The sequence below is a fragment of the Struthio camelus genome, chromosome 2 (assembly GCF_040807025.1).
Source record: "Struthio camelus isolate bStrCam1 chromosome 2, bStrCam1.hap1, whole genome shotgun sequence".
In the NCBI taxonomy this organism is placed as follows: Eukaryota; Metazoa; Chordata; class Aves; order Struthioniformes; family Struthionidae; genus Struthio; species Struthio camelus.
In genome coordinates, this window is record NC_090943.1 from 172625170 (window position 1) to 172652965 (window position 27796).

At 55.1% G+C, this 27796-nt stretch overlaps 1 protein-coding gene across 5 annotated transcripts in view; it reads right to left on the reverse strand.

The window, feature by feature from the left end:
• Positions 1–572: 572 nt before the first annotated feature.
• LOC104145360 (casein kinase II subunit alpha-like) overlaps positions 573–27796 on the reverse strand; it is a 36935-nt gene continuing 9711 nt past the window's right edge. For 2 of the 5 annotated variants that reach the window (XM_068933576.1, XM_068933579.1), the window contains exons 2-13: positions 16451–16586; positions 13715–13826; positions 11783–11884; positions 9153–9203; positions 7936–7995; positions 6667–6750; positions 4217–4327; positions 3502–3603; positions 2540–2640; positions 1843–1991; positions 1412–1501; positions 573–1090 (exon numbers count right to left, since the gene is read on the reverse strand). In XM_068933576.1, the coding sequence (XP_068789677.1) occupies positions 975–1090; positions 1412–1501; positions 1843–1991; positions 2540–2640; positions 3502–3603; positions 4217–4327; positions 6667–6750; positions 7936–7995; positions 9153–9203; positions 11783–11884; positions 13715–13826; positions 16451–16551 (1179 nt within the window). In that variant the 5' untranslated portion in view covers positions 16552–16586 and the 3' untranslated portion in view covers positions 573–974. Of the gene's footprint in view, positions 1091–1411; positions 1502–1842; positions 1992–2539; positions 2641–3501; positions 3604–4216; positions 4328–6666; positions 6751–7935; positions 7996–9152; positions 9204–11782; positions 11885–13714; positions 13827–16450; positions 16587–17403; positions 18567–21690; positions 22033–27796 lie in introns of those variants that run through there. The other 3 variants (XM_068933578.1, XM_068933580.1, XM_068933581.1) reach the window with 3 other exon arrangements.

Consider the following 27796-nt stretch of genomic DNA (forward strand, 5'->3'; position numbering starts at 1 on the left):
CGGGGCCGGGAGTTGCCTGTTGCGGTGCAGCGGCCAGGGTCCTGCTCGCCGCCGCCCTGGAGCTGGCAGAGGTCGTGCTGGCGTGGGGGGAACCTCGCTGCGGGCTGGAGCCCCTGAGGTCTTGTTCGCCCTTTGCCCCACCTTGAGCTGGGCCAGGGTTGTGCCGCGGGGTCCTGGCTGGCCCCAGCCCTTCGCGGTGGGGTGGAGGCTGGGGGCGGGGGGGGCCCTCGGAGTCCTGCTGAGCGCAAGGCCAGCACCAGGGAGGGCTCAAACTGTCCCCAACAGCCCAGCGCTGCGGCGCGGGTGACTGCCAGGAAGGGCAGCTCTGCACCGACCCCTCAGCCCGTCGTACCCAGCCCTGTGACAGGAGCTGCGAGGCTGCTCCAACCCAGGCTCCTTTTTTTGGGGGGGCTGGTGGGGGGGGGGAACCCCCCAGCCACGAGGCCGGGAGTGAGAACGCAGCAGCGGCAAATCCCCACCCCTCTGCCCCGTGCAGTCCCCGAGAGCAGACGACGAGAGGCCGACTCCTTGCCCACGCACCCCAGCCCAAGAACAAGCGGCTGCTCCTGCTGTCCTGTTAGGGACATAGAAAATAAATTTTATTATCCATTTTAGATTTCTACACTGTAGTTGCATCACTAACCATGATCCTCATGAGAAGAATGCAGCTAACTCCTTACCCCGACACAGACACAACAGAGATCAGCCTTGGTCCGTAGCCAGAGAGTGCGATATTGTTACTGCACAGAGAAAAAAAAGGAACCTACATTTTTTTTGCTCTTTTTTTTTCATACTCAACAGAAATAAAAATAAAATTCCAGAGCGCCCCCACCCCCACCCCATTTCTGCCTCTGGGAAGTGGCTGCTGGTGGGCGGCCAGAGCCCCACGGCTCTCGGAGGGGCAGGCAGGAGGGCAGAAGGCAGGCGCGGCACCGGCCTCGGCGGTGCGAGAAGCCAGAGGTCGAGAACTGAGTTCAGGGCTGCACTCCGGCGGCAGCGGGGACCGGCGAGCCCAAAGCGTTTGGAGAGGAGATGACGGGCGACGCAGCGAGGCTGCCGATGGGCTGGGACGCGGACATCGAGGTAATACCTGTGCCAGAGAGAGAACAGGTCGTCAGGCCCCCAACAGCTACGGGAAGAGGTCCAGCTGAAAACCCGCCTCCTCCCAGCCCCGTGAGTGCCGCGGAGGAAGTGCAGCCTCCCTTCCTCGCCAGCCCCAGCGGGCTCCTTGGGGACTGAGACGGGGTGAGGACCACAACTCGCCCACGAGGCTGCACTAGCCCCCAGGGAAGACAACATCCCATTACCAAGAACGGCTTCTCCAGCGATGGGAGAGCACAGCGCGATGCTCGGCCCTACAGCGGCGATACGACCCCGGAGGCCCCAAGGGCTCGCAAACACGACGACCCACCTGCCAACATACTGGAGGAGCTGACAGGCGTGTTACTGGCCGAGAGTCCAGCCGAGGTGCCAATCCTTGCTGGGTCTTTTGCTATGGGATCTGCAGGGCAGAGGGGAAGGTGACACGTGTCAGTGATGGCTCCCCGCACACAGAGGGGAGAGCTGCTGTCCCTCCACTCTGGATCCCCCAGAAACGGAGCAGCAGACTCGCATGGGGATGGGCACAGAAAGGCAGCCAGCAAGGACAGAGGTGACCCACAGCCCAGAGGATCGGGAGAACCAGGGACAACAGGGCAGTGCCCAGGTGCCAGGAGCAGGGAGGAGGCCGGTTCTGGACCGAGGGGACGGCGCAGGCTGCGGTCAGCGCCCACGGGGAGCATGGAGGCGAAGGCAGCAGCCGTGCGGAGCAGGGGAGAGGGGCGAGCAGCCGGGGAGACGTACAGAAGTACGGGTGCTCCATCGCATCCCGGGCAGTGAGTCGTGTCTGGTGGTCGTAGCGCAGCAGCTTGTCCAGGAAGTCGAGCGCCTCCGTGCTCACGAGGTGCTGGTTCTCACTGTGCACGAAGCGCTCCCACCGCTTCCGAGAGTGTCTGCGAGGAGGAGATGAGCGTGAGCCTCGCGCCTTGCTAAGCCCCCGGCAGCGGCCCCGCTGCCCTAGCCCAGCCCCATGCCCGGCCCCTCTCTGCTGGGACCCCTCCCCTGCCCAGGCCCCACCAGACTTCCCACCCGCGAGTGAAGAGATCTGCCTGCAAAACAGCCCCCATCAATCCCCGCGGCCAGCTGGGACCCAGCTCCTGCTCCTCCAGAGCCGGTGTCACACGGGGGCGGCAGGGCAGCACTCCCGCAGTCCCCTTGCCCAGACCCAGCTTCCCACCCCAGAGCGGCTGAAGGCACCGGGGCCGTGGCCACCAAGTCCCTTCCCTCTCGCACCCTCACGGTCCCCACGCAGGGCCCGGACCACGCAAAGACCGCCCCCCCCCCCACCTGGCTTCCGGGCTCTGCTTTTGTGCCTCCCCACAAAACCGTCCCGCTCGCCCCGAGAGCACTGCCGGACACCTCGGCTGGGCGCAGCCAGCTCCACAAGGCTGCCAGCCGCCGCTCCGGGAGGAGCGAGGGCCCTGCTGGCCAGGCCACCCACCTGCCAAGGATGTCGTTGAAGCGGGGGTCGAGCTCTATGTTGTACTTGTCGATGTAATCATACAGGTCCTCTGTCCCCAGCACTTTCGCGATGCGCACAAGCTGGGAGAAGGGTGGAGAAGCAGCAACACTGATGACGAAGGCAGAGATGCGTTTCCTGCCAGCCCAGCCAGAGCCCCGCAGGTCCCAGCACCTCCGTGTCCCTCGCTCTCCCCGGGCCCCATCTACAGCCGCTGCAGGGTTGCGGGCCTGCCGGGCGCGTTTGCAGTTGCTGGCTGAGCTTATAGGATCAATATGACTGGAAAACACGTTTCCACTTGCGCTGGACGGCTCTGAAGCCACGGCCCATCGATCCCACCTTGGCAAGGAGTGCTCAAGCCAGCGGCATAATTTGGAATAACTGAAGCAGGCCCTGGTGCTCTGGCAACAGCTGAGCTGCACCACAGCCACAACCCCCTCCCGCAGCGCGTGGGACAGACAGATGGCTCCTGTTAGCACCTTCCAGTAAAACCAGTGCTTTGCTCCCCTGCCCGGCCCCCCTCAGTTTTACCACCGCCACCACACTGACTCATCCCTCAAACCGCACGTGGAGCGATAAGGGAAGCAGGGGAGGGCAGAGACCCCAGCTTTGGGAAGGGGGTCCCTGGAAAACATGAAGGATGGAGAGATGGGACAGCCCACGCTACGCGCAAGAGGCAAGAGGAGGTACGCGAGCGCCAGGGCTGCAGAGGCTGGTTTGGCGCCGCAGGCTTGCTGCACAGCCCGCTCCCGCGCCGCTGCTTGGAAGGAGGGGCTGCAGCAGCCAGGCCGCTGCTGCGGGGCAGCTCCCGAGCGTTCGGCGGGAGCAGCCGTCGCAGCGCAGGCAGGGCTGCCGCGCCGGCCCAGCTCGCAGGGAGCCTGCGACGGCTCTGCAGGAGGAAGGGGTGAGGAGGGGACCGGGCATCCCACTGCCCTGGAGCTCACTTGATCGTAGTTGTCGTGACCATGGAAGAAGGGCTCTTTCCGGAAGATCATACTGGCCAACATGCAGCCTAAACTCCACATGTCTAAGCTGTAGTCGTACATCTGGAAAAGCCAAGAAAAGAGAGGCGGGAGGCAAACGCCAGCTGGGGCAGCTGGCAACCTCTCCTGCCAGCCCCGTGCCCCCCTCAGAGATCACGTGGCTGCCCCCCGGCAGGGAGCAGAGGGTGGGATTTTGGGTACTGCTTCTGGCAGCTCCACGCTGCCGTTTACCCAGGACAGTCTCCGGTACAGATTTCGGGTTCACACCCTGAACTGCACGTACTCTCTCTGCCACACGCAGGAAAGCCAGAACCAGCCCAAACAAGAGCGGCCACCTCTGGGCCATCAAGGGCCCTTTGGAGGACTGTAGATACTCTCCTCTCTCCTCACCTTCCCCAGCTATTTCATTCCCTGGCAGAGCTTCACCCGAGGAAGGTTGAAGTGCTCTGTTGTGGGCCGCGCTGTCCCATTCTTAAGAGCCCTTCCTAGCCAGGGCGAGTCGTAGCCGGGCTGTCCCATCTCCTCCTGCCCGCACGCAGCCACAGGCCGAAACCTGCGGGGCACGGGCCCGGGTGGGAGAGAGCCCGCAGGCTGCAGCGGGGGGGACACCGCAGCCGCTCGGGGTGCCCGGGGGCGGCTCCGCTCCCGGCACAAGCAGCCGGGCCCCTGCACGTACCTGGTAATCTACCAAGAGCTCCGGTCCTTTGAAATACCGCGAGGCCACTCGCACGTTGTACTCCTGGCCGGGGTGATAGAACTCCGCCAGCCCCCAGTCTATCAGGCGCAGCTGGAGAGGGAGAGAGCGCACAGTTACAGGCCGGCGTAACCCGGCATGCGGCAGGCACCCGCGGGCCGTCCGTCCGTCCGTACGCAGGGACTCCTCCTTTCCTCCGGGCAAGGGAACCACCCCGCGGTGGCGGGGAACTGCCGGCGAGCAAGCAGCCGCACGCCCGAGCACAAACCCAGAGCCCTGCTCCTCCACCCGGCATCTCGCAGCCCTGTCAGACACGCGCCCATCACCCAGCCCTTCGGCTTAGCCCTTCGGCACGTCCTCCTGCCACGAGGCAGGCTCACAAGCGCGGGCCGTCCGCAGCCGACATCCATCTAGGTGGTTTGAGCTCCAGAGCACCCCGGACAACCTCTCCCAGCGTGCTGCTACGCTGGCAGAGCTCTCCTTAACGCCTCACCTGAGCCTTCCTGGCTGCAGGCCTACAATTTCTGCTCGTTTCTCCAGCAGCCCTTCACACGCTTGCAACCACTGATAGGCATATTGCTTCTCCACCTGGCCCTTTAACACTCAGCAACCCCAAATCGCTCCCTCTGACCTCACATGGGACACTTGCGAGCACCGCGGGACTTCTCACGGCTCTCCACACCTCTACTGAAGGGTCATGCCCCAGGGATGGCTGCACCAGGGCCAGGAGGAAGAGATCACAGGAGCATCTCGTGGGTTACACCACGGTTCACGCAGTCCAGCACGGCGTTCTCCGTTCTCGCTGGAGAAACACTGCTGACTCACCTGCGGATCCATTAGCACCCCTCTCCCTCTCTGCAGCACTGCTAGCTAGCCTGCGGTTCCCATCCTGTAACCGCGCAGATGACTATTCCTGCTTCAGTGTTGGGATTTGCATTTGCCCCTCCAGAATTTCATCCTGTTTTTCAGATCATTTCTCAAACTTGTCAAGATCACTTTGAATTCCAGAGGACTTGCAGCCTTCCTCGGCTTCGCTTATTAAATCTGCAGATGACGCACGCTCTCTATTCCATCAGTCAGGTCATTAATACTGAATAATACCAGACCTAGGACAATCCCGGTGGAACCTGTGCAATGCTGCCTTCCATTCTGACAGCAAACCATTGATAACTACTCTCTAATTACGGCTTTCCAGTCAGCTTTATACCTACCTTACAGAAAATGCATCTAACCCGTGTTTCCCTAGTTGGCTTATGTCAAAAGTCTTATTAAAGGCAGGATATATAACATCTACTGCTTCTCTGCTGTCCGCAAAAAGCCTCCCCAAGCAGCCCTCTCGAGTGGTTTTAATATTAATTTGGGGAGAGGGAAAGATTTGCTCAGCTCAAACGTCTGTCGGTGAGCACAGCGGTTACACCAAAATGCAGCTGGTTAGAAACAGGGTGATGCTGGGCTGTGAAGACAGGGAAGATTTCAAAGAGCACAGCACCCAAGGGGCACAGAGGGGCTCAGCCACTTTCCGCTCTAATAACGGGGGCGTTTACTGACCGTTCGAGGCTTTGCCCGTGACCCATGCCGCAGGGAAACGCCCTGCTTCCCTCTGTCCAAGCAGACTCCTTTTGAAGTCATTTTTATTTGAGGCCCCAGATGGCCAGTTGCTACAGAGGTGCTGGAAGAAATCTAAAGTTACATTTACAAGCCTCAGTTACTGACAAACAGGTGGCAAATAAAGTGAGTTTACTGGATACAGGTGTGGGTTTTATGGTCACCTGTATTTCCAAACAAACAGCTGCAAATTCAACCCTCCCCATATGGAGTCTGCTGGGGCCCAGATCTAACAAGGGCTAATCAGTTTATACCTTAAGGCAGAACTTAAAGGCGACACTCTCCCGCCTGAACGTGGGCTTGGGGGTGCTAGCGCTGCCACGTTTGAGCGCTCGAAGCAGGCCCAGTGAGAGCCACAGCGCAGGAGAAGGGCTGCAAGCAGCCCTCTGGAGACGAGCAGGACCTCGGGCATTAGCTGTGCTGTCTGTACCGGGGCAGCTGTGGTGTCGAATCCACAACCGACCACAGCAGCTAATCGTGGGATAAAGAAAGTAAGGGGCACAGAACAAGCCTGTGCGGGCCAGCAGGAACAGAAGCACGAGGCAGCAGGTAAGAGTGCCTGCTGGCTGCCCTTGACAGGACAAAGGCTCTTAGCCACGATCTGATTGCTGAGCGTTTGGGAGAAGAGCTCACAGCCTCAGCTCACCACTGCCTCAGACGGCTAGAGCGGGAGCTAAAAGCAGGACTGAGCTTCTCCCTTCCAAGAAGCGTGCCAGCCTAGGGCACCGCCTCAAACAGAGAGAACCAGCCGAGGGCAGCTGGGCTGCCCCGCAGCACTCCCCTTTCCCAAGAGATGTGAAGCAGGGCCCAGCAGGGCCTCACCATACCTTTCTGTGTTCGTGGTCGATCATCACGTTGTGTGGCTTGACATCTCGATGCATGACACCCATACTGTGACAGTAGTCCAGTGCCTGCGGACAGAACAGGCACCGTCAGAAAGTCTCCTTCCACATCACGACAGAGCAGGCTCGCGGAGAGAGCCGGCAGCAAGAGCTGGCAGAGCAGCGATGAGGCACAGACCCAAAGGCTGTTCTGGGACTGAGCCAGACAACCGCCAGAGCCCTAGCGGGCAGCACCGAGGTCAGCCGCTGCCTCGGTGACGTGTGTACTAAAAGCTAAGAGCACCACGCACATTCCCAAGCAACCTTCAGGCCCTGGCCCTTTTCCAGCTCCAGACAGGTCTACAGAGTCATCTCTACTGCAGACCCCTCTCTGGTTGCCAGCACGCACCTTTGCCTCTCCCGCGTAGAGAACCGCTAAAATAACCCTTGGCCTGGCCTGCCAAGCCTGCTGCGCTGCAGAGGCACACGCCACAGAGAGCAGTCACACAGGTACCCGTGGCCTCTGTTCTGGCTACCCCGCTAAGCGTGCATTAGCTTCTGCCCCCAGGCGCAACCTCTCACTTTTGAAGCCCAGCCCCAGCCCAAGAACTGCAGCTCCACTGAGCAATGCAGAATAGCAGGGTGCAAACGCCCCTCTCCCCTGCCTACTCTGTGCCAACCACCGCCAAAGGAGACGCTGCAATTTAAACGTCTGATCCTCATTCAAAGGCTGCAGTCTCTCTGCAGTGTCTACTCTGACTAAAGAACAGCAGAGTAGGCAATGCAGTCTCTCCTGGCCAGCCTCTGCTGGCAGAGCGATGGCTGAGACAGGCAGAAGGTGCTCTGAGAAACAGTTTCAGCACCCTCAGCTCCCTGGCTGAGCAGACGCCATGCTCCATCGTGGCTCTTGCCCTTACCGGCGGCTTGCAACTAAAGCTATTTCCAACGCCGAGTGTCAGTGGAGGTACGAGTCTGCAAGATGTCATGGAAATAAGATGGCTTCTCAAGGACACAGCGACCTCACACTCTGAAGCCATTCACTAACACACTAAACAGCCGTCTGCCTCTGAGCCTCCCCTTGTGCTGTGGCCCAAGAAGCTGTCCCATGCGGACAGCCGGGCTTCCGTCCAGGCGAGTTTAGTAGCCAAATGACCTCCACTCTCTACATCCTGTTTCTACCCTCTGACTCCCAGGAGGAGATTTAACACCAGGTCACTGCTTGAGCAAAGATTTTCTTAGGGATTTGTGGATTTCCCAGTCACCCCAGGAGCTTACCTTTAGGATTTCATACATGTAGAACCGTATGTCAAAGTCAGATAGTGTCTGGTACAATTGCTGTAAGAATGAATACAAGAGGCAAGTTAACAAAACACAGGCATATTTGTTTGCTGTGTCTGAAGAGACCAGGGCCAGGGCGCCGGGCTCCTAGTGCCACTGTGGAACAATGATAACACCATCCCCAGGGCCAGCCGACAGCCTCGTGGAGGCACCAGGCATCTGCACAGGCACAGGAACGCGCACGCGCACACACACACACACACATTTGTGGATCCACAACTCAGGCCCAGAAACACCAACTGTCTAGAGAGCATATGGGCAGCTTTGTACCCATCGTGTACCCCAATTCTCACCACCTGGGAACTGCCAACATACCACAGGGAGGAGCCAAACTCACAGTCTAGCTAGTCAACCTTCATAACATGCACGTGTCCTCCCTTCCTGCGCCCAGGCCGGGGCCAGGGAACTCTGACCGAATCTGCTGTTGTAGACCTAGGGCTTGCGAGAATTCAGTCTTCCATGCCGAGGACAGGGAACGAGGATGAAAGAGCATGCCTAACCACCCTTACAAAACCCAGAGAGCAGAAAGTAATTCACTGAGACAGCCCAAAGACAAGCCTCAGGGTGGAGAATCAGGGAAAAAGGGTCACATTGAGACTTACCGTGCATTACCCACTGAAAACAACCGAGCAGCCACAGGCAAACAGGCCCGGGCAGCTGGCCACTAATTCTCACCGCTCATCTAAACACTCCTCTCCTCTCCTGCCGCTCAGCCGAGGCTCTAGGGACGTAAGGCTCAACTAATCCAACATTTTCAGCCCCCTCTGAAGTACTGCAAATTGGCCAGCGTCAGATTATGACTACAAGCCCACGATGGCCAACGGCTGGAGCAGCATGGTGGAAAGCAGAGACTAGTCAATCCCTAGCATGAGCGCTGAGCCCCTGGCTCTTCCCTTGACTGTAAGTTACAGGAAAGAGAAGCAGGCCACAGCCAAAATCCCCTGTCCCTTCCGGCACAGAGATGCCAGCCGTTTCTGTGACACCGCATGCCTTTGAAATAGAAGTCCACTCCCTCCCCGGCACAAGGCAGGTCAAGAACCCCTCCGGTAGCCACAGCATGCTGCCTGCACGCAGAAGAGTTTAGAGGCGTTTTCCCAGATGCTCCACGCTGTCCTAAGATTCAGGAGGTCTCTGCAACAGCTGTGGTCACTCACCTTGAAGTCTGTGTTGTTGACATGCTCAAAGACCAGGGCAGGTGTGCGAGACTGCAGGGCAGGGGTAGCAGTTGAAGAGAGGGAAAGAAAAGAGAGAGGTTTAGTCTTTCTCAAAGTAAGAGAGCGTAAAGGGGTCATGCAGACAGCGGTGGCAGCAGATGGGCTGCTCTGTGTCCAGCCCAGGTCCCTCCGGCACCCGCAGGGAGCTCCCTCCCTCACGCGCTTCCCGTCCCAAGAGTCCCTGCCCACGCTGCAACACACGCAGCTGCACAAGCTGCTTTCGAGACCTCTGCCCCAGGGTTTCAGCAGCATCCAATGCACTGGGAGCCACATCTTTACACCGCCGCCACAGACGTGCGCACGCGTGCTTTGTACGTAATCATTTCAGCACTCACAGAAACGCAGCCACCTCTGGGTCTGGAACAGGACCCAGCAAAGCTGTAAATCAGGGTAAGGCAGGAAGCAAGGGAGCACTCCTCAGCCTTTTGAGGTCTGATTCCTAACAGTGGTGCCTGTCAGCATCGCTAGGGTGAGCTGCTGCTATGTGCTGAAAAGCTGAGAACGGGCTCCCACATATTTCTTCTACTGGCAGCAACCAGATCTCATAAAGACTTCATAGAAATTCAAGGAGAAAGGACAAGAGACCACCTGTCTGAACTGCATATCACAGGCCATCACACCCCTCCCAACCAGGCCCAACCAGGGCTTCCCAGCCATCTCAGCTGGACGGCATTGTCTAAGACACATTTGGTGGAGGGGGTGCACAGCACCCCCAAGCAATGGAAGCCAGCTGCCCTCCTTAGGCCTGACGCAGCACAGCAGCTTTTCTGGCTCTTGTATCATTTGCGTAGGGCTCTCCCGACCCGTTCCCTTCCTCTCTGAACTCCTCCTCCTCGCCGTGTGGATGCTGGCCCTCAGGGCAGGACTCCGAAACGCTGTGCGCAGAGATAAGACCCCTCCCTCTCCGTCTGCACAGTCCCTTTTTCATGCACGCAGGAGACCAAATTAGCCCTTTTGGCCGGAGATCATATTGAGCATTTGTGCAGAGGCCGTCACCCACAGCAACCCAAGCCGTTCTCCGGCTTGCTGCTTCCCCAAGACAGCCTCCCCTCCTGACATGAGGGCCTGCGCCCCTGCTCCCGAGAGCACGGCCCTGCGGTACTAAAATATGCCCTCCAGGTATGTAAGCCATCCTCGTTTCTTAACTACAAAGTGATCTTTTTATCATCTGCAAACTTCACCAACTAAGATTTCAGATCGTTTCTAGAAAACGTTCAAACAGCAGCTAACTGAGAAGCAATCCCCAGGGCCGCCATTCACTGATATCTCCCCACAAGCAGCTGTCTTTCACGGCCTGTCAGAGGGATTAAAACTGGCTCAAATACGTCCCACTAATTCAACCTAGTGCTGCTTTTTAATCAGAACGTCATGTGCTACTAAGTCACGTACCTCAGAGAAATTCAGCTACACTATACAAACACCATTGCTTTTATCAGTTTGCCCATGCAAAACTCTGTCTTAGTTGCCAAAAGCACATTTCCCAGGATCCTCCCAGTCCAGCCAAGCACTGCCTGCATCACTCTGAGGAGCGAAGCCTGCCACAGAAAACGAGCTAGCAATTCTGCTCTAGACACTCAGGGCGGATTAGAAATCCACTGAGACGGGGGATACCCTGTTTCTGTGGGGATAACAGAAGTAAAACCTGCTGCCTTTGGATAAAAGCCAGGAGACCAGCAAGTGCCATAAAGGAAACATCATTCTGTTCTGTCTTTCCGACCACAAGCCGGGCTTGTAGCACAGAGTCATTTTTGCTAGGAGGAGCAAGAGATCGCAACACCCCACAAAGCCTCAGTGAGGCACAAGTGCAGAGGAAAGCACCCTTCTGCCTGACCAGTTTGTCTACAGAATAATCCCAATCTTGTTTCTGAAAAGCAATATTCCTCCACCTCTCCACTGATTCACCTTAAATTTGCTGCTGCCTGACTTTCTCCTCCGCCTTCTCAAAGGCAGGAAGTATCACTCAGCAAACAAAGAGTAGCCTGACACTGCAGTAATATGCAGCTATCTAATCCAACCCAATGCTCCACCAGGACTCCACGGAGAACCGTTCTGAGCTAGCTCTGACTAAGTTGCACAGTACGAGGCAAGGCTGCGAGCACCCTTACATGCAGCACACAGTCCATGCAATTCTCTTTACAGAACTAAGGCAGCACAAGACCAGGGTGGTTTGAAAGGCAAAACAACACATTTGGGAGAAGGCACTGGGGAATATTCCTTGCTCTGCTTCCAGCTGGAGACACAGTCTCTTTTTCCAGGAACAAGAGAAGGCAGCACGGTATGCACAGCCCTCCGCCTACCGTTGCTGGATCAGCCAGAAACATCTCCTTCCGTTCCTACCCTCTAGCCTTACTGTGCCAGCACTGCTTTACTGGGGAACGCACACAGAGATCTGCCTGGGCTGGACTCAGCGGCCAGACAGATGCCAAGCGTGCCAGGGGCTCGGTCCTACCTCAGAGACGCACTCCAACTCCAGCCATACGCTGCTAGCAACTCAGGTCAGACAAGGTGGCGAGGATTCCCTCGCACCTTGACATTTATGAGTGTCAGAGTTGTCCCTTTCCCTTCCTTACCACAGGGTCTTTCACTATGTCTAGCAAGCTGATGATATTAGGGCCACCTCGGAGATTCTCCAGGATCTTAATCTCACGCTTGATCTTCTTCTTTTTCACAGGCTAAAAAATAGAAAATAAGAGCCAGTTACCACCAGAAAAGCCTCTCCGAACCACTCCGACATTAAGGGCTGCATACACAGCAGGGAAACCAGCAAAGGAGCATGTGGTTGTACATTAATGCAGAAGAAACTGTGACGAGCAGGCACATTCTCTAAATCGCAAGAGGTCTGCATAGCTCTTTCTGACCTCAGAGCAGCACAGGTTCTGCCCCCCTGAGGATGACAGTACCAAGCATTACCTGGTCCCAAGCCAGCCCTGCAGCAGAACGGAGGGAACATGCTTCCATGCCTAAAAACACTCACATCACTGTGGAGAACCGCATTCTGTGACCTTGTCAATCTAACAGTTCTCCACTTTCAAAGGAATGGCGTTTCCTGCATTTGGGAGACTGTTTGGAGATTATTTTATCACAAAAAAAGGTTTAAGCACTAAAGAGTAAGCTCAGTTTCTTGAAGTGCCAGGTTAAATCTTTGAGTGAGATTTTTGAAACGGTTCAACAAGAGAAGCATAATTTAATAAAATAACAGTTCTAACAATCAAGCCCTTCAAAGCCTCCATAACTCATCAGTATTGCCTCACAACCTAGTCCCCAGGCTGAGCTGCCCTGGTAAATTGTCCAAGCTTGCAGAGTGAGCATAAAGACAGCTCCGGATTTGCTCAGAGAAGCTGAGGCTGATCTGAGTATCTTTCTTCTCAGAATGCTCTTTCTGCCCTTTGAGTTTGCGTCCTGCTTCTCCATCACCAGGCTATGCAACATACAGTGCAAATACATTAACGAGGACACTTCTGTCGCCTAGGCTCACTGGCTCACTTTCTCACTCGTAACCTGCCCCAAACTTTTCTTAATTTATATTTTCATTCAGCTCTTTAATTGGTATGCTCCTTCCACGTTTTTCTTGCAAGGGCAACGTTCTTAAGATTGTGCCTGCGTTTTATAACTCCTGCTTCTTACAAACTGTAATTATACATGTTTTAGTAATACCACAGAAATTAGCTTGTCACCCAAAGCTGAAAGAGCCTAAACATGGCCCACAAACATAACAAATGATGAAACTGGAGAAGCAGGACGGCACACTGTCCACCTGTCATTACTCTGTTAGCTTTAGGGAACCCTCTGTACGCTGCCAAATTTCCCGGGACATATGGATGTACCTGTGCTCATCCTCAGAGCAGGAATCAGCTGCAACTTACAGGCTGAGATATCACGTGCTGCAACGACCTTCCGTTGCAAGACGCTGGTTTGATCATCCTGGGAAAGATCTCTGCACTCCTTTTTCCTCTCTCTCAGGCAGTGAGCTGCGCTCCATGAATCCAGCATGTGGATTTTATGAACTTGGATCAGAACAAGCGAGGTACTTGTGCTGAACTCGTGAGATTATGACCTGAAACAGGCCCAAAGAAAGCCTATTCCCTAAAGCATTCTCAATCCCACAGCACCACTGAGATGCAGCCACCTGTCAGGTGAAGAGCACCACCCACCGCAACCTCGCAGCTATGACAGCAAGTGCTGGGTAAGCAGGTGACGGAGAGGGAAGGCAAAGAGGACACATGCAGAATTTCAGCGCGAGGTTGAGCGCAGATTTTCCTTCTGCCTCCATGGCATGTATATGATGTCCCTGCCTCCCTGCTCTGATCCCTGGTTTGTGCGGAGAAGGAGACAAGCTAAACAGCTTAAACTTTTTATTTGGGGATTGATGTTTTCCTCAGCTAAGATGAGATCATCCAAATATCAATAGTACACTTCAAACGGAGCAGGAAGAGGTGAAGGAGGGGAAGAAACAGAAGCATCAGCTGAGGAACAAAACGGTGAGCAAGCCCTCAGACACCTACCTTGAGTATTTTCACAACCACTTTCTCATTGTTGGTGATGTTGATGGCTTCAAAGACTTCACTGTACTTGCCACGGCCAAGTTTCCGCACAAGCTGATAGTCATCTTGGTTGCTGTTTGAAGAGCAGAGAAAAAACAGATGAAGAGATTGCACTCAAGTCAAACCAGAGCACTGCTTGGTTTGCGGACAGCAGTTCTCCCGAGGAGAGGGGAAGGTCAAGGTCTGGGAGTCGTTCTAAGGCAAGTGGAGCGCTAGAAACGTACCATGCTGCTTAGGGCCGGAGAGAAGCAGCCACCACTGCAGAGGAATGTGCAAACCGACCCATAAACAACCGGAGAGCGCTGCTGGAGCGCAGCGCTGCCTGCAGTGTGCGCAGCGGAGCGCTTGTCCAGCAGTTTCCATGCGGAGATGGATACCAGGCCTCACATGCATTACAGAGCGTTTCGGGAGAGAGTGCAGCCCCCTGCTTGTACACACCGGAGCCCTCCAGGTGAACCCTCCCGGCCTGCAGAAAGTGCTTCTGACAACTCCGAAAGCTGGCACCCTCCCCTTCCAGTGAACATGCCTTAGCCCTGCTCCCAGCTCTGCTACGAGTTGTTCGGAGACTCCTTCATCCTATGTCTGAGCTTCCTTACTTAAAAAGTGGAGGCAGTGGGCTGCAAGGATTAGCTCATCTGGAACTCCAGCATCCACTAGCAGTCAGTCAGTTTGTCAGAGACTGACAAAATACCTGAAATAAAGATTCCTCTAGCCAAGGACCCCATCCCTTTTTACTGACGTATAAAGGGTCCCTGCACACCTGATGAACCGTAAAAATAAATATTCCATACAAGAAAGGAATCAGGAAAAACCAACTATCACCCATAAAATCTCCATATATTTAAACCTAGTAAGGTCTAGCAAAAGTCTCTTGAGAGGACTGAAGGAAACAGCAAAAGGACTGGCAATTATTTCTGCTATGCCAAGGAGGAAAGGCACAAGGCCTCCAGGGATTTGATAAGGGTAAACAAGTTGAGGAAAGAAAGGGAATTACAGGCTAGAAAGCTTGACTTCACAAATTGCTAATTACCAGAGACAATGCCCGAGATGACTCGTCAGCATCTCGAACAAAACAAGGAGAGTTCAGATGGGCAATGGAGCTGCAGCACAAACCGACCAGGCTAGGCTACCGCTCTCCTTAATATTACGTTATGCTCAGCAAATATTTATAAAGGGAACGTGGTGAACCAAGTGTTACAGATGGAAAGAATCAATTCCTAGTCACTGGGAACCAAACACACAGCAAGGCTCAGGGTCAATGTCAGGAGGAACTTTAACTGTAGGAATTGTTTGGGTAGAAAACAAAACCAAAAAAAAACCCCCAAACCCAAGATGCTAAAAGAAGACATGGAAATGTCAACCTGGAAAGACCGAAGGCTCCCCAGGGCTGTGGCTGGCTCAGGGGATTTGAAACTGGATCAAAAGCCTTTCCTTTCTAGGTTACTGGTCCCAGGCCAGGCTGTTCGGTGACCAGCACGTATAATGGAGGGAGGGTGTCGGGAAGGGCTCCTCGTCCAGCCCCGACAGAAACTGCACTGACAGCTGTCAACTGCAGCACAGTGAACAATCTCCTCTGTGTCTAGGCACCAGCTCACACTGAAGCCTAAAATAAAAGAAAGAACTTGTTTTCCAGACTTTGTCACAACCACCGAACAAAGAACAGCCTCTGTCCCTCGTGGGCAGAAGCCCTTCAGCCCAAAGCGCCCGGCACATGGGTCAGAAAGCAAGGTGCCCTCAAGCAGGAGAGCATTCCTTGCTGAGTAGCGCTACGTTAATACCTGCAAAGTCAAAGCTGGCACTTTGTCCATGCCATCATCAAGCCAGCTGCCATATAAAACAATCAACTGGTCGTCTTAATTTCAAGTTCTCAGAGACTCAAGCCCTCAGAGGGACTCCAAACAAAAAAAATCCTAAGAGTTTCACCTTAGGCCTCTCAAACCCCTCTTCGCTCCAGGACCATTTTCCCAGTTTCCCAGCAGTGTTCCCTGTTATTCCCATCGGCTCCCTGGTGGCAGCAGCACCGAGGCTGAGCACAGCCAGACAGCTAGCTGCCACTGCCGCCCTTAGCGTGGCGTCAACAGATCCGCTCCAAGCAGGGTTACATAACTGATGTCGTCTCCACCGCTCCCAGCCTTTTAACGTTTGGTTCAGCTCCACGGGGGGCAACAACAGTGGGAAAAGCCTCCCAAGGTCAGACAGAGCAAGAAAGGCTGTTCAGAGCCAGTCTGGAAAATTCATTTCGTATAGCCATCCTTTCCAGCAAGGAAAACCAAAGCCCTATCACACTTGTTTAATTAAGCACTTACTTGTGGTGCTTAAAGGCAGGCACCCACATCTACTCTGAACGCTTGAATAGAAGTGGCTGCACCTGCAAAGCTGCCAAGGAGCAGCAGGCTCAGCCCCAGGCCTCCCTCGGAAGTGCGGCCGCCGCTTCCCGCTGCTCCCTTCCCCAGACAGAGCGGTCTCGGGGGCGGGCGCTGGACTGCAGCTCAGAAAACCGAAATGCTAGTCCCCGCTCTGCTGGGTGCCGCCGTTACACAAGTGCTTACACAGAGGCTCCGATACCCGCCTTTGAGCACGCGCAAAGGCGTTTGTTACCGCGGTGCTGGGCTGTGGAGGGAAACCCGCGCCAGTGCACACACCGAGGCCTTGGAGTAACATGTCCCCCTCCTATCTCCCTCGGAGGCCCAGTCATACCCCCATTCCACGACGTGCGACTCGTAGTCCCAGTACTCGCGGGGTCTCTGAGTGTTCACATCTGCATAGACCCTGGCCCGACTTGGCACTGGCCCCGACATGCTTCCACGGCCAGAGGCGCAGTACCTCAATCACCCTAAAAACATAAACACACATGAATTGGGATGAGACCAAAGCACACTTGTGAGAGAAATATGGAAAACACAGGGCAAGCGTTGGAACTGCTGAGCAAACGCAAGCGGGGAAGGGTCTGCAGAAAACGAGCACGGGCAGAAGGTGGCTACGCGAGCGGCTGTGCAGCTCTGCTCCAGCCCAGCAGGAAAGAGCCGCGCGGCTCTGCGGCCTGCGCGCGCAGCGAGGGAAACCCGCACCGGCAGCTGGCCTCGCTCCAGGCCTCTGCTCGGGAGCAGGGTCTTGAGCTGGCAGAACCGACAGGTCGTTTTTGCCTGCGACTGCGCAGCCTTTCCTCCTTGGCTCTCCCTTCCCAGGCCGGCCCTCGCCGCCCCCCACCACGCAGCACGCCGGCCACCCTGCAGGCCCAAGTAAGCCAACAGCAGAAACCTCCCTCCTCTGCTCTCCGGTTTCAGAAACCTCCACAGCGAGGAGCAACCAGCACCACCAGGTCCTCCCTGAACCAGCCAGCTTTGGTCTGAACCTGCTTCCCCAAAGGGAAGGACCTCGTAAAGCAGAGAAACCAACAGGAAAAAGTTGTTAGTGCCAAGCTAAGGTCAAATGCCGAGAAGTTGGCGGGGGGGGGGGAAGGCACAAGCCGGGTCCGCCCCGGAGCGGGAAGGGAGCTCTGCCCAAGCCAGGCTGCTGCTGGCGAAGGCTATGCCGAACGGAGAGAAAACGCAGCTGACTGCTGCCATCGTGGTGTCCCCTGAGAGCAGCCCTGCCCGGCGGCCACGGAGGCGCCCCGGATCAGCAAGGCTGACAGCCAACCCGTGCCTCACCCTGCCCAGGTCGAGCGCTCTCCCCCGAGGATCCTGACATCACCCCGGAGCCTCGCACGGCAGCTTCCTCCGTGTTCACCCCTTCTCCGCGCAGCAGCGGCGGCGGCAGCAGATCAACTCCTCCCGCAGGTCACGAGCTGCCTCGCGTCAGGCACCCAGCGGGGATAGAGGCGGCCATCGAGGCCCTGCCAGCTAACGCAGCCGGCGCTCCGAGCAGGCCCTGGCGCGCTGAGGCCAGCGAGCTCCACGCAAAACCAATGAGCATCACCTCCCAAAAGACAGAGGGGACAGAGCTCTTCCATCTCCTGACAACAGCCAGGGACGGTGAGAGTCAGCGCGTCCTGCCGAGCGAGATCCCCAGGCTCCGCTAGCCCAGTCGCTCCTAGCGACTTCCCAGGAGCACGGCATGTTTTTGGGCTGTTTGCAGTCACTCCCGTACGTGTACCAGGATCGCTCCAGATACATGCCAGCAGGCCAAACAGAGAGCGGTCCGAAAAAAAGCCAAGGCATACGGCTCGACCCCCGGCCAGGAAGCACCGGCAGGCACAGAAACCTCTGCTCCACCCACAAGGAGGGCAAGACGCGGTGCTGAGCGGGCATGCTCGCGCCCAGCAGCCAGTCCTCTAAACACTGGCCTTGGGAGGCCTTTTTCTAACTGTCCTTCACCCTCCGCCAGTAGCAGGAAACCAGCCACCGCCTTGCAGTCAGTCTTTTATCCAAAACATAACATGTTCTGGCACAGCGTCCCGGGCTCTGCTCCATGAAGAAATCCAGCCGTAACAAAATCACCCGCAAGAAATGTCACAGCAAAATCTAAATGCACGCATCCACTTGAGGCGACGGAAAGTATATAAGTCAATATGAGCACTGCCAGTAAGTAGCGCTAAGTATTTATATAGCCTTTTTGCATTTTTAATATCCCACACCAAGTGTGAATAGGCATCTCAAGTCTCCTGAAAGGTGGACGCTACGCAGCTGGCACAGGGAGAGCCGGAGCGAGGCAGCGGTGGGCAAGCTCCGGGCAGGGCCAGGGCCTCTCTGCCGCTGCAGACTGTTGTCCTCGGCTCCGGTCCCTCTGCTAGCGGCGGCCGCCCCACCACAGGGGAGGAACTTTTGCTCCAATCTCTCTCTACAGGGCCCAGCGCTTTGCTTGGCTGCCCCCGACAGCGGGCTTGAGCTCGGAGGCCACAGCGCACAGCGGAGCGGCTGCGCTGCAGCGACGCGGATGCTGCTCCTCACCCGCGGCAGAAGAGCAGGGCGGCTCCGGTGCTTGCAGCTCACGGAGCTCGCTACCCCAGGAAAACCAGGGAAGGGTTTTCTGCCCCTGGAGCAGGGCTTGGGAAGGGTGGGGAGATTAAAAAAAAAGACTCAGACGCACAAACTGAAAATGGAAAAATCCTGCTAGATCCCATCTGTAACCACTCAGTGAAACGGCGCTTGCACAGATCCCAGCACTAAAACGAAGAAGTTCTACTCAGTGCTCAGAAAAGACCGAAGAAAGAGTTGTTCAGAACGGGACGCTGAGAACATCCCCCCGCTCTGTAAATCAGCGGAGCGCTCTGACCTGCTCCCTGCATCTCAGAAAGCTTACAGCAGCGTTCCCCTTTATCCTCCCGTGGCGCAGAGAAGATCAGAGGGCCCTGAAAAGCAGGCAGCTAGAGGGGACGCTCGCGATAGCTCCGCCGCGTTCCCTGCCGCGCACGCCCTGCCAAGGCCTGACCCTGGGCAGGGTGAGGCTTGACTGCAAGGCCAGTTCCAGCTGCTTAAAGGCTAGAGCTGAGCGGGGAGGAGAGGACATGTCTCTGCTGTAGCACTGCTCGCATTACGGCACAGGCCAGAAACTGCTGACGTGGAGAGCAGAACAACTGCAGATGCATCAGGGAGAAAAAACAGCAGGAGCGTAAACCCTTCTTCAGGGCACAAGGCAGCAACGGAGGATCCGGTGAGATGACGGCGAGCGCTTGAGCGACAGCAACTTCAGCCGCCCCCCCCAGCGCGGACGACACCTGACTCAGCACAGCGCTCTGCTCCGCGCTCGGGAAAGCTCGCCCGCGTCGCCCGCCCTGAGGACGATCCGCGCCGCAGCGGACGGAGAGCAGGCACACAGGCAGCTAACGCGCCTCAGCTCCGCCAACGGCGGTTTCCAGGCAAGGGGCCGGTAACCGAGAGGAACGCGGGGCTCGGGATCCTCAGCAAGAGATTCTGCCCCGGGGGAGGTGATTTCGTAATTGTCCACTCAAGTCCTCGGGACCTTCCTGAGCTGATCCACTTTAGCAACGCTGATGCGCCAGCACAGTCGCTCCAGCCCCCCGCCAAAGTAGGCTTGCTCCCTACAGCATACTCTCCCGTGCCTGAAACTTCACTCGTGAGCCTGGCGAAAAAAGCAAGAAATCCTGTCATCCTGTCCCAGTTTTCAAATATTTTTAACCTGAAGAGCTTGGGAAAAAAAAAAAAGCCATCATCTCTGCTCTGTACTAATTTCAGAGTTTTGTTCTTTACTTCTAAAGGCCTTAATGGAAGCAGCGCTCTCTCGGGCAACTTTTAACACCATGTATCTTGGATCTCAGCGATGTCAGCCAAGGTCAAGGGCTCCTCAGACTTCCTGCACTTATCACTTTTAACTTAAAAACACTCGCAGCGGTTTGCTTGCTCACCATGCTTCCCAATCACAGAGTCCACTGCCTGCTTCCATCAGCAGGAAGCAAGCTGTTGAGGATTTTTAAACTAAAATAACAAACTTAAGTGGGATGTAGCATTTGGTCTTTCTTTAAAAGGGTGACGTCCTGAATCTTTTTTTGTAGTGTTCAGTGCCATCCCTCCTTCTCTCGGCAGTGCGACTGAAACATAAGAAGCATTATCGGAAAGGTGCTGAGATGAAAGGAGTCAACGCATCTCCTGACGTTGATTAAATTGCCACCTGATGAAATTCTGGCAGGAACGGCAGTCCCTCTAAGGGTTCTCGGCCCCCTCTCGGGAAAGGCCCTTCCCGCTCACTCCAGTCACAGCACAACACTCCCCAGCCATCCCTCGGAGCCCATAGAAAGAGAGGACTGCAAGTCACCCAGCCCCATCCCCTGCTACTGCAGCCGCCCCAGCACACATCGCTGTTCAGAAACGGGCCCACTCCTAAGGGGCTTTTTGGCTGGACCGCTCTACAGTCAGGAACCTTCTTCTGATTCCCAGCCCGTTTATCCGTGGCCAACGCAGAGCTTTTTGTTGTCCTGCTAGCTTGGTCCTTTCGTTAAAACCCCTCTCCTCCCTCACTGGTGTTCACTCAACGTATTTACAGGCAGTCCTGTCCCCGGACAGCTTGCATTTTGCCAGACTCAACAAGACAAACTCCTTCAGTCTCCTCTTCGAAGACCGGCCCTCTCTGTCCCCTGACAATTCCCGGTGGCCCTTCTCAGCACCTGCTCCGGTCTGGATCAGCTCTCTCGAACCCGGCTGCCCTGCAGCGTATGCTGTATTCCAGAGGGAGCGTTACTATCCTCGTGTGACAGAAGAGCACAAAAGATACAAGAGGGATCTCTGCAAGTGTCCAGAACAGACTACACATCTTGTACTCAGTGTCACGAGTCCAAAGCCACCTCTCCTCTTCCACAGCACAAGCTCCCTGAAACTCAGCACTGTATCCAGTCCCGCAGGGCCCTGCACCAACGCTGCACGCAACAGCACGGGATGTCGGTCATTTCTAGGGCAAGCAGCGTCACACCTACAAAGGATCCAGCGAGAAGCCCTTATTCCCAGACAAGGCCGAGGCTGCCTTTACCCTCAAGACGTCAGAAGCTGACATGCAACTCCAGCTGGACTCCAGGGGCCTCCAGGCACTCTGTCCTGGGATGGACAGGCTCTACCAATTTCAGTGGCCTCCTCCTCCTCCACAGGCAGCTTATAATCTGCTCCAAATTCAGTGTGATCTTTCGGTTCCTCAGTGCTTTTGGCCCCCCCAAACCCCTTTCATACACATTCTGCAAAGAGAAGAGAGCACTTAGGAAACCGCCAAGTGAAAGCAGTGGTTCCATGTCCTGCCCAAGCAGGTCATGCCATAACCGTGTCCCTCTGGACCGCTTCCTGATGATCCCGAGGGTGGAGGGGATGCACTGTCTACCTCAACATCACCTCAGTTGCTGGAGATAAGCTCTTGCAACACTGCTGGCTTTTCATGCCTGAGTAATTATGTCAGCATTGAGCCACGGACAGCTGAACAAGACCTCAGGAACACGCTCCGTAAGACTTCTCTGCCAGCTGGGAAACATAGTCTACCTCGCCCCCCAACACAACACTTACCTCCAACCCTCATCACTTCTGCCAACCCTCGGCTGGCAGTACAGCGATGCCACGCACCACTGGCACTCCTCGGTGAAACCGCACAGCCCTTGCCAAGAGTCTGGCCCTGAAATGCTTTGGCACCTACTGCCGAAACGCACACCCCAAAAGCGTGCTCAAGGGCTCTGCACTGAAGTCAGCTTGTCACTTCGACAGCCTTCCCGACTACTTTAAAAGCTTCCCCTGAGTGTACGGACAGGAGGAAGCCTAAGGCTGGAGCAATCTTATTTTCCCTTTGTCCCTCGCCAGACTTCTCCTCTTCAAATTACTCTTGCATGTCCTTCCTGTGCTTATCTTCCCTGCAGGGAAGTATCTCTCCCTATCTCTGTTTGCTAGATCTTTCAGGTTAGTCATGCTGCAAACTCTCCGTGGTCAGGACCTTGCCTTCTGGGCTCTGGAAAATGCAACAAGCCTTTATGGCACTCTATAAACATGCAGCAAACAGCATTTCTGAAGACAGGCAGCACAGGAAAGGAATGCCAGGCATGCAGACACCGTGTGCAAGAACTTAATAGTTGCATTTCCAGCTCTGAACAACAAACTGAAGCCATTCTAACAACTTAATGGACTACAATTATGAGGTAAGTGGATACAATGAAAACCAGGAGGACAGCAAGGCAGACTGAAAATGACAAAAATGCTGAAAGCAGCTTATTAATTGCTCCATACTCAACTTCAAAGCCTGGCTTCTCCACTTAGTTCAAAGGCAGGCTGCAAAGCGAGGGGAGGATCTGAAAAGCCTGCCCTCTGCTCAGTGCTGCTTTCCTGCCCCGCCAGGCCCTCCCTGAAACCAACCAAGTGGGAAGCTGGGGGAGGAGAAGAGTTTCTCTAAGGACAGGAGAATTTTCTCAGGAAGTGGCTGCGGTCTCAGGTGCTTCCAAAAAGAGTGGCAAGCTGATTTCACCACCTACTAATGAACAATACCACGATGAGGGCAGGTGAGTCAACATCCAACAAGGCTTACCGTTATCTCTAGCTTCTACCCTGCACAAAGCCTGCAGACCGAGGCAGACTACATCCAACCGCGAGGCAGAAGGGGATGCTGCCTCCTCTGAGGAGACAGGCTGCAGCGCTAGAAGACTTCTCCCCAAAAGGCCTCTGCGGATAACTTTTTTCTTGGGGCGGCTCTGCACAGAAGGCGTCAATGACAGGTATACCTGCTCTTATTTCTCATGTGGGCTGTAACTATCGCTGCTGCCAGCACGTAACACAGATGTGCTGCAAGTCGTACAACACGCTGAGCTGTCACGCCGTTACCTGAAAGGCAGGAGCAATCAGCTTTATTTTCTTTGTAGCCTTCCAATTCCTTCAGCGCAGCCCCTGAATTGATGCACACCCTCACAAGAGCCAGGCAGGCGGCACATCGCTGAGAAAGCTACTGCCAAGAGCCGAAGCTCTGCGAAATCCAACGGCAGTCTCTGTCCCATGACCCCAGGAGCTGACCATCAACCCAGAGGGACTTGTGCACACTCGGTCCCCACAGGCACCCCTTCTGACACAGGGTTATCCACACCACTGGTTTAATACAGGCACCTAGATCCCTCTTGAAACATTCCCCTTCTGGCAGGGCATCAACCCAGGCCTAATCTGTTCGTGGCAGCCACAACCAAGGATGGGGCTGTAAACTACACTCGGCTCCGGTTGGAGCACGGGCAGAACCTTCAGCACCGTGTTCAGAGCATAAAGGAGATGCCCTGTAAGTGCACAGGTCACTGTGGGCAGCAGCCGTACAGGTAAGACGGCTAAAAGCTTCCTGGGGACTTGCAGATTCAAGGCGGCATTTTTAGACATCAATTTACCTGATTCAAGAAGGCACAGCGAGGAGTCGGGCAAGCGCCCTCAGCCAGGATCGCGGGGCGAGGATCCTACCCCGGCAGCTGCAAAGCACCCGCGAACCCGAGGGGCCTCCCCCGGCTCAGCCCAGCACGCAGCGCCTCTCGCACAGCGCCCGCCTGACCGCTCTCCAGGAGATTTTAATAGCAAAGAAACCAACTTCCCATCCTCCTTTAAACTCACCAACACATTAGGAAAGTTCCCCACACACACTGTGCAAGGGAGAAATCATGAAAATAACGACTGGGAAATAGGATGAGCGGCTGACAAGCACCAGAGCTGCTAACAGAGAGCTACTGGCTAAAAACGGTAGAGAAAGCAGAGAAAGCAGCCGTGCGCCTGGGGCGAGGCTCTGAAAGTAAAGCTGAGCAGTTTGTTTTTAATAATGAGGAAGGAAAAGACAGCCAAGGAGGATGTAAAGAGAGCAGAGGCACGACCAGGGCACCGGGCTGGGAAAGTTGGTTTGGCAACAGCTCCTCGAATGCACGCTCGTGGGGCAAAACTGCATTCATCAAAGCTAAGGGGAAGATGCTGCAGCAAAAAGAGGCAAGATTAAGGTTAGTTTCCCCCTTCCAGTCAACACCACTCTGGTCTTGACTCCTGCTAGCCTCAGGCAGCTATTCCTTCTCCAGGAGCACATGTCTCGAAGGTCTCTGAGAGTTTTTTAGCAGTGCAGCTCCCACATACCGGTGGGAGCTAGGTAAGGCTGCAGCGCTCTCTCCCACTGGTTCCACGCAGACGAGACGCAGAGGCAGTAGTACGGGCTCCTGCAAGCGGAGCGTTTCGGAGAGGAGGAGCTATCTTCTCCTGACCTGTTCTCACTCTCCCAGGGCAGATGCAACCCAGCCCAGCGCTAGCGCTGCTCAACAGGAGCAAGCTGCATTCCCGGAGGGAGTCAAGGAGCGCAACAGCCACGTGTTGCGCTCCTCACAGAAAGAATGGCTCATTCAGTGAAACCCTGAGGCAGATCACTGGACTATGGATGCTTTCCTCTCTGTGCGATGACAGCCACGCGCTTAGTATATGACAAAGCCCCAACTGACAATTTGTATTAAACAATGACAAAGGCAACTGCTCAGAGACTGGCCGTTTGCCCTCCGGAGGGTAAGGTTAGGGCACAGACCAGAAACGACAGAGACTCTCTATTTTATATCTGACCTGACAACTCTGCAGAGGCAAAATACAGTAGTGAACGCAAAGACAGCTCTGCTTCTAGAAGAGGCGCTGCCTCTGGTGAAGGCTGATCATCCCTGCTCGGTGACTCTCTTGTTCCCGGGATTGGCAACAAGAGCAGGAAAGCGCAGCACAGGCGGCCCTGCCCCTGCAGCCACCTGAGGCTCCGGGAAGGGAGGGTTGCCTGTAAATCAAGGAGCGCATTTGTTCTTCAAAGGGATACGCACATTAACATTCAACGCAAGAGTTAAGGATCAAGATAAGATTCAGCCTGCAGGAATAGAAAGCCTTATTCTTTCTATTCCTACCCACCGAATTAGCCTGACATGCGGCGTGGTCACTTCAAGTATGCTGCTTCTCCCAGGTAAAGAGACGCTGGCACGGCTGAGGCATTACATCTGTATCACCTGACTTCTGAGCAACTAAAAATACTTAAAATAGCAGTAACGTCTTTTCTTCTAGCATTACAGTAACTTCTGTTTATAATTCCTTGTGCAGAGTGTCTGATGCTCAGCCTACACCGGACAGAAACACACCAATGCAGGAGCATTCTCTTCCCAGGGAAAGGGCAACACCTGAGCCCAACCAGCGCAGAGCTTTAGATACCAAGGACCCGCGTCCCCTCCGCCAGGAGAAGGCGACTATGTGGCAGCCAACAGGACTGTCCCCTAGAGATGTGAACGGCTGCTGGAGCATGTCACAGCCCACCCCCAATCCACAAAAGCCATCTTTGCACTCCTTGCTGCTCCAAGGGGACCAAAGAGGGGAATGAGGTTGGCTCTGTTGGACAAGGCTGAAGGCCCAGGATGAAGCCTACAATGTGACAAGGCTACCACAGATGAAAACAGGGCACGCTTGCTTGCGAATAAGCCAAACCCTCTCCTCAGCCCTGGCGACTCAGGAAAAGCTGGTACAGGTAAGCCCTCGCAGGGCAATTCCATACCCTGACATGGGAGAGGGCTGTAACACTTCAGTTCCTGAAGCTGGCGGGCCAACAAGCATTCACCACCTTCCAGCGAGCAGCCCACAGCAGCGCTCCCGTGACCTCTGTAAAGCACTTCTCTGGCCTCCCCCTCACAAACTACCCCTCATTTGTAATACAGAGATGCAATCAGCCCCGTCTGACAGATGGGTAACAGAAGCAGAAAGCGACCCACATTCACCAAGGAAGTCCGTACACACGGGGCTCTGAAACGCTACTCTTAAATTCAAGACTAAGTGTTCTCACATTTGATATGGTCAGCAGGCTCCCAGGGACGAGCAGGTCCCGTCCCTAAAGAAGGGAATGATCTGGTTCCCACAACACCAGCATCTCGTCCTGTCCTCTTGCGCCTGCATACCCAGTTGCTCGTGCTCTGAGCAGGGGTTTGGATCAGAAGACCTTCAGAGCTCTGTTTCAATCCAAATTGTTCCATGATTCAAAACTGCTCAACTCCAGAAGCGACTGTTAGATTACCAAGTCTGCCCTCTTGTTGATCGCAGGGCCTTAACTTCCCCTTAGTCTCCTACACAAAGTAAAAAGACCTTTGTCAGGCTACGGTTTTCAGTCTCTGGGAGACAGAATTCTCCAGGCCACAGACAGAGAAAGCAGATAAGCTTAATCCTCTCAGAGCCCTTGTCCCTCCCAGCAGCGCATCTCCCAGCTCCAATGCTTCTAGGAAGGGCAAGTCTCTTTTCACTGGCTAGAGCCACTAACCAAAGCTCTGTTCTGCCTGAAGGCCCACCTACGCCAATGGCAGACAGCCCTGCCGAGGTACTGCTCCCATCTTCACTAGTGACCCAGGGCAGCACCACATGCATTTGGAGCTTGGGTCCAGAAGCAGTTTAGCCATTAGCGCGTCATTGCACAAACGCACTTAAATTGTTCCAAATCTGAGCCGGTCGACTGCAGCCAGCTCAGGTTTCCAGCCTGAAATCTCAGTGCTGGCATTAGCTCACAGAGAAACGGAGCAGGCATTTCTGCACTCCCTGGGCAGACGTGCCCTTAGTCATCCTTTAGACAGGGAAGCTTCTCAAGCCAGGTCCTCAATAATGTATTTATTAGCTTAAATCATCGAGATTGCTTTGCTACATCCAAATCCACAGCACAGAATAGTCTGGAAAGGCAACACTTCAGGGTGAAATGGAGGAAAGGAGTTTTGCCCAGCTGTCTGCCTTAAAGCAATGTGAAATGGCTCATTCATCTTAATAGGATGTTCTCAGCTGACTCCATCTGTATACAAATACCGTCGCTACTGCCCCATTTGCTCTGGCTAGGAATTGTCCCCCCTCCTCCCGCAAGATACACATCAAATAAGCCTGCTCCCACCCACCTCCAACTCCGCACGGCCGGTGCAGGCTCCAGAACCCAGTTCATCCAGGGGCAGCACGTACTCCTGGCACGTACTCAGGAGATGGCGTGGGACCTGATCACCTCTGCCTCTTCTTGCCCCTCTCTCTATGTCCTGACCCGATTCCTTCACTTCAAACCCCCACCTCAACCTCATCCATCCCCTCCCTTCCTGCAACTCCAAATCCCTATTCCCTGACCTTCCGTTTTTACTTGCCTCCGGCTGCTTGCTCTATCCTAGCAAGTTTGCACTTGCTACCTTTTCAAACAAACACTTTCACTCTATCATCCTTGCTACCTTGCATTTATGCCAGGCACTTCTCAAAGACACCTAACGACGCCTCTCGGTTGTTCTACCTCAGAGCCTCCTTTAAAATCATCTTTTGACAAATACTAACAGAAATGTAACAGGTTGCTGGTGCGTTAAGATCACTGCCCTTCGCTCTCCCCAATGCTGTTACATGCGTTTTACTCCTGCTCCTCTCTCTCGTTTTCTCTTCAATTGTGCAGCACCCTGCAGAGTGAGGTGCAGTACGGCTGCAAGGATAACATAAACAAACGTTTTCCTGAAGAATGCGAGTGCTGCGTGAATTATCTGCAGCCTTTCAGTAACATCACCCCTGAGTTCTGTTTCCATACGACTTCTCCAAAGGAACCGTGGGCGCCAGGGGCCACCAGGAGAAACGCTCCAGAGGGAAAAAACAAGCTCGCTCAACACTGGGCTTGGAGGGA